At 42.0% G+C, this 5,339-nt stretch overlaps 1 protein-coding gene across 1 annotated transcript in view; it reads right to left on the bottom strand.

The window, feature by feature from the left end:
- Positions 1–3,837: 3,837 nt before the first annotated feature.
- The window catches only part of LOC137261329 (uncharacterized), a 5,730-nt gene continuing 4,228 nt past the window's right edge, over positions 3,838–5,339 (bottom strand). Inside the window, exon 5 of the mRNA XM_067799067.1 lies at positions 3,838–5,339. This exon is cut by the window's right edge and continues 274 nt beyond it. Within this exon, the coding sequence (XP_067655168.1) occupies positions 5,186–5,339 (154 nt within the window). The 3' untranslated portion in view covers positions 3,838–5,185.

Raw genomic sequence — 5,339 nt, 5'->3', positions numbered from 1 at the left:
AACGTGGAAAGAGGACTTAACTGAGGGGAGATTAGTGCAGAAATGCGGATTCCAAAGAGACTTATTTCAAACAGACCACGACTTTATGCATATTAGTGTGCAATGTATCACAAAGGAGGCTTTCACACGACTTAAATGCATACCCCTGTTATTTTTGTATATTATATGTGTATGATTAGATGTGACGGCGTATGTTGTGTAACAATGTTTTAAGTGTGATACATCGTTTACGTTCATAGTCCGTGAACGGCAGTTGTGCCATAGTTATATTTCTACCAGATTCAGACACACACTCCAGAGGTTGCTACAAGTTACTACATCCCTATAGGTTGTTGTAAACTTTCTGTCACCTTATTAATGTGCATATAAGGAGAGTTAGTGATTATCTGGTGTTTGTAGCTATAATCGGCGATCATGCATCATATTACCTTTGAATTTGTACTGCAGCGCTGTCTTGTACTGTCATTGAAAAATGACATGATTTATGAACTATATTGTAATACCGTTAATTACATGGACTCACACATCGTTTTAGAAGGGTTGGGTAAGCCCTCAATATATAATATCTAACTATAACACTTTGGAACCTATAGGGCTTACACGCAAAACACAGGGTTGCTACGCAGCTGTCACAAACATTACAGATGGACGGACGGACGGACGGACGGACAGACAGACAGAAAGACAGACAAAATAGTTTATTTATGTGTCACTTGAATGTATATGTCAAAAATGGCAGTGGTAAAATAACAATACAAACACCAGGCCAGATGGCCAATGAGACACACTAGACAAAAGGTGCATGGAAAGTGTGGAAGTATAAGTTTAAAACATAAAGGAATATATTACATTAACTTGCTATTTGTTCGTTTCGGAAGTATGGAAGTGCGGAAGCGTCCTAGTGCCACAGCCTGAATATTTTATGCCATAAAAGGCGACTGTGCTTGTCGTAAGAGGCGACTAACGGGATCGGGTGGTCAGGCTCGCTTGACACATGTCATAGCTTCCCAGTTGCCCAGACCGATGCTCATATTGTTGATCACTGGGTTGTCTGGTCCAGATTCGATTATTTACAGACCGCCGCCATATAGCTGGAATATTGCTGAGTGCAGCGTAAAACTCACTCACTCACTCAAGAGATTGGCTTCAAAATTTGCACTTCTTTCAGCAAATCATTTCTTGAATGCTATTCTGAAATCTGTAAGATGAAAGGGTATACCATCTGTACATGTGTCTTTGCCAGGAGAGACATTATAACCCACTGACGCCCCTCACAGCCTTGAGCAACTCGTGATCAGCAGGGGGAAAGAGAGGAATACCAGCCATTTGCACTGGCGTAGCGGGAAAACTCGTACTTGCCGTTGGTCGGTGGCTGGTAGCTGTTAAGTGTTAGGGTTAAAACTGCCTGAAACATAGATGTAAAGACCAAATTTGTAGTTATATTGTATTGCTTCGTTTAGACTATTTTGAATAACTGTATTGGTTCTCGCAACACCTAGTGTCTTCATTGATTCTGAGTGATTAATACTCACAATCTTCTCACCTACTTTGTCTTTTACGCCCAGTGCCATGATCGAGAGACACTGTTCCTCGTCGTAGACGTTTGTTTTAATATAAATGTATAAGAATACTATTTTAATTTCAGTTAATTCATTTATTTAACTTTACAACAAAGTATAACATGAATCCAGCACAATGTGCTCTCTCTCTCTCTCTCTCTCTCTCTCTCTCTCTCTCTCTCTCTCTCTCTCTCTCTCTCTCTCTCTCTCTCTCTCTCTCTCTCTCTCTCTCTCTCTCTCTCTCTCTCTCTCTCTCTCTCTCTCTCTCTCTCTCTCTCTCTCTCTCACACCTTTCATGGATAATAATGTCATACATAGTGTTGAGAGCACTGCCGCGGGTGTATGATGCATCCCGAATGGGACTCAAACCAACAAAAGTACTGAACAAAATGTACCCAGCAAAATGTGTCATGACTCCTTTAAACTGGATTATCTACTACCAAGTTTCCTGGTGTCACAAATGCCAAGATGGTTTTTACTGGTGACGATAGTGCTTTGACATTCATCATCTCTACATCCCTGCATTTGCTGTGTCCCTGAGGGTGCGAGTTTATTTGTTATTGTGTGTTATTTGTGTTGCTTGAATGATACGCCGAACATATTATTAACTCAACTTGCTTCATGTAAAAAGCTTATCACTGAATTGTACTTTAATTAATTACATACGCGTAGAAAAACAGAGAAATATGATTTATTTCAGGTAGCTGCATGTGTTAAATGAAATATCTCTATTAATATCTAATATCCAAATAATCTCCTATTCCCACAGAACCCAATTCATTCAAACACGTTCAGACCGGTGAAGATCCGAGTAAGAATAGATCCATGCTTGCCGTATGAGGCAACTGTCGGGATCGGGTATTCAAACTCGCTAACTTGGTTCACACATGTCATGGCATCCCAGTTGCTGAAGTTGATGCTCAGGCTGTTGATCACTGGGATGTCTGGTCCAGACTCGATTATTTACAGAACACCGCCACATAGATGGAATATTGCTGAGTGCTGCGAAAAACTAAACCATATACTACCCATCAAACGTGTAGACTCACTAGTTCAAATGTGGCCACTCACTTCAGTCAACTGTTCTATACTAGATTTTGCAAATTGTGCAATACTGCTTAAAGGTATTTAGAACCCCCTCCCGGTACACACACAGAGACACCTCCACCTCACCTTATCCCCCCGAAATATTTTTCCCTGAGGAGCATTTCCACATAACCTTCATGATATATGTGCGCGCTCGCAAACACATAGACACAAACACAAACACACACATGATCAGTAGGCTTGTAATGGCTTGTAAACTGCCATGCACTGACTCTTGCATGCTGTCGTGTGTGACCTACATTCAATTTAAATTTAAACGGTTCAGCATTCCGTATGACCCCTGCTCCGAAAAGAGTCATTCTGATATAAACAGTTAAAAATAATGCGATAGTATCCATTCATTGATTATGCTGTTAACTGTAGGCAAGTGACGACAGTGGCTGCAATGTAAGGGGGACAACTCTTGCATCCTTGCTGTTGGCACTAGGTCCAGGCCGGAAGTGTCCTTAAAACCATACCTACGAACCCGCGTCTTCTGTTGTTTCAGTTTGTCTCACGTGAATAGGTCCGGTGTTGTGTTAAGTGCACTGAAATAGAACCAATTCCGTTTCGGAAACTTTGAAGAAAAGACAATAAAATATCATTTTATTTGGCTGTGTCCCCCGGTAATTAAGGCTAAGTGGAGAAAATATGTTGTTGTTTATGTTGATGAATAAATATTGATTTACTACCAAATTGGAGCCTGAATGTCATTGCGCTTCCGCCATGTAGTGTGTTGATTAGACACCCAGTCTAAACCTTAAACCCTCACTGATATTTGTATTAATCTCTAGACACAAGGGTAATACCTGGCTTGGTGATGACTTTGAAACTATATTTGATGAAACCATGCCTATAGTCAGTGAGTTCAGTGCTACGCCACTTTCAGCAATATTCCAGCAATATCATCACTAGAGACACCACAAATGGGCCTCAGACCTTGTACCAATGTTGGGAATCGAACCCGCGTCTTCGGCTTGACGAGGAAACGCTTTCAGCACTGGGCTACCCTACCGCCCCCAGTTTGACAATGGATCTCTCCATTGCATAGCCTCATTGTTCAGTGAGTCGTAAATCAACATTCATTTTAACTAGTTCTTGTTCCCTGCTACCTGTAGATTTACAAACTGAATAATACGTAAGAAATCTACAAGGATTCGTCGTGAAATTGACAAACAACAAAGATATATTATACAATAAACAATTATTGTATAACGTCAAATGTACAAATCTGTACAAACTGCTGTAAATACAGAACAATGGCAGTGAACAGGAGAGTGGCAGTGAGCGAAATTCTTTGGCACTATGAAATTCAGTGGCAGTACAAATTCATTTGGAGTGCAACATTCACTGGCAGTAGAAATTCATTGAGAGTACAACATTATTTGGCAGTACAAAATTCATCGGCAATACAAAATTAACTGGCAGTACAAAATTCACTGTACAGAACAAAATTCACTGGCAGTTCAACATTATTCACTGGCAGTACAAAATTCACTGGCAGGTTTGGTTGGTTGGTTGGTTAACGCCACACTCAGCAGCAGTTCAGCAAAACGGTGGCGGTCTGCACGTCAGAAAATCCAGTGATCAACACCACATTGATCAACGCAACTGGGATACGATGACATGTTTAAACCAAATCAGCGTTCATGTCCATCCGATCCCGTTAGTTGCGTTTAACTACAAGCATGGTTTGTTGAAGGCCATTTTTACCAGGCAGCATGTATCTGGCCTCTAGGTGACAACTTGATGATTTCCAAAGAATACCTTTATCCTGGAGATAAACAAACAAACCTGAGGACACCCTAGAATATAAATGTACCTCATGTCTTTCCAGTGTACAGCAATTGTACTTCAGGACCATAAAGGGTGGCCCGTTTTCTTGGTGTGGTCAATTTATATCTCTTACAAATCTCAAAGGCAGCTGTTGGCTATATTCCAATATTTCTGCTCCGGGGGACACCAGATATGAGCTTCTCCACCAAGCAATCCTACCACTCTTTTCAGGTAAGAACAACAACGGTGCACATGTTGCCCAACTCGGCCGCCTCTTACAACCTGGAATGGGGTGCTGGGGACCTATTCTTTCACGTGTGAATGAGTGAGTTTTACGCCGCACTCAGCAATATTCCAGCTATATGGCGACGGTCTGTAAATATCAAGTCTGGACCAGACAACCCAGTGATCAACAGCATTGGCATCGATCTGCGCAACTGGAGCCGATGACACGTGTCAACCAAGTCAGCGAGCCTGACCACCCGATTCCCGTCGTCGCCTCTTACGACAAGCACAGTCGCCTTTTATGACAAGCATGGGTTGCTGGACGCCTATTCTGCGCCGGACTTTCACGGGACTCTTTCACGAGTCAACACAGGGGAAGAGCTGTTAGCATTACCCAGAACTCACCACGAGGAGGTTGCTTTTAACAAGTGCCAGTCACGTCAGTACTGACCTTCTTCACAAGATACGAATATTGACAGTGTAACAATGTCACACCACTCGATGTGAAATCTGTGCATAATCACACATCATTCTCTGAATTACACAAGATGCATATCCACAAAATGCCAGTCTCTATCGTGTTTCAGGAGATGGAGGTGAGACACCTTAACTATGATATTATCCCCAGCATCTAACCGAGCCAGTCCACCAGCATCACTCGGGTACTCCAGGTGAGCCCCGTCGTGGATACTC

Source organism: Haliotis asinina, chromosome 14 (assembly GCF_037392515.1).
Source record: "Haliotis asinina isolate JCU_RB_2024 chromosome 14, JCU_Hal_asi_v2, whole genome shotgun sequence".
In the NCBI taxonomy this organism is placed as follows: Eukaryota; Metazoa; Mollusca; class Gastropoda; order Lepetellida; family Haliotidae; genus Haliotis; species Haliotis asinina.
The sequence above is the reverse complement of the archived record's forward strand: the minus strand, read 5'-3'. Positions and strand labels throughout refer to the sequence as shown.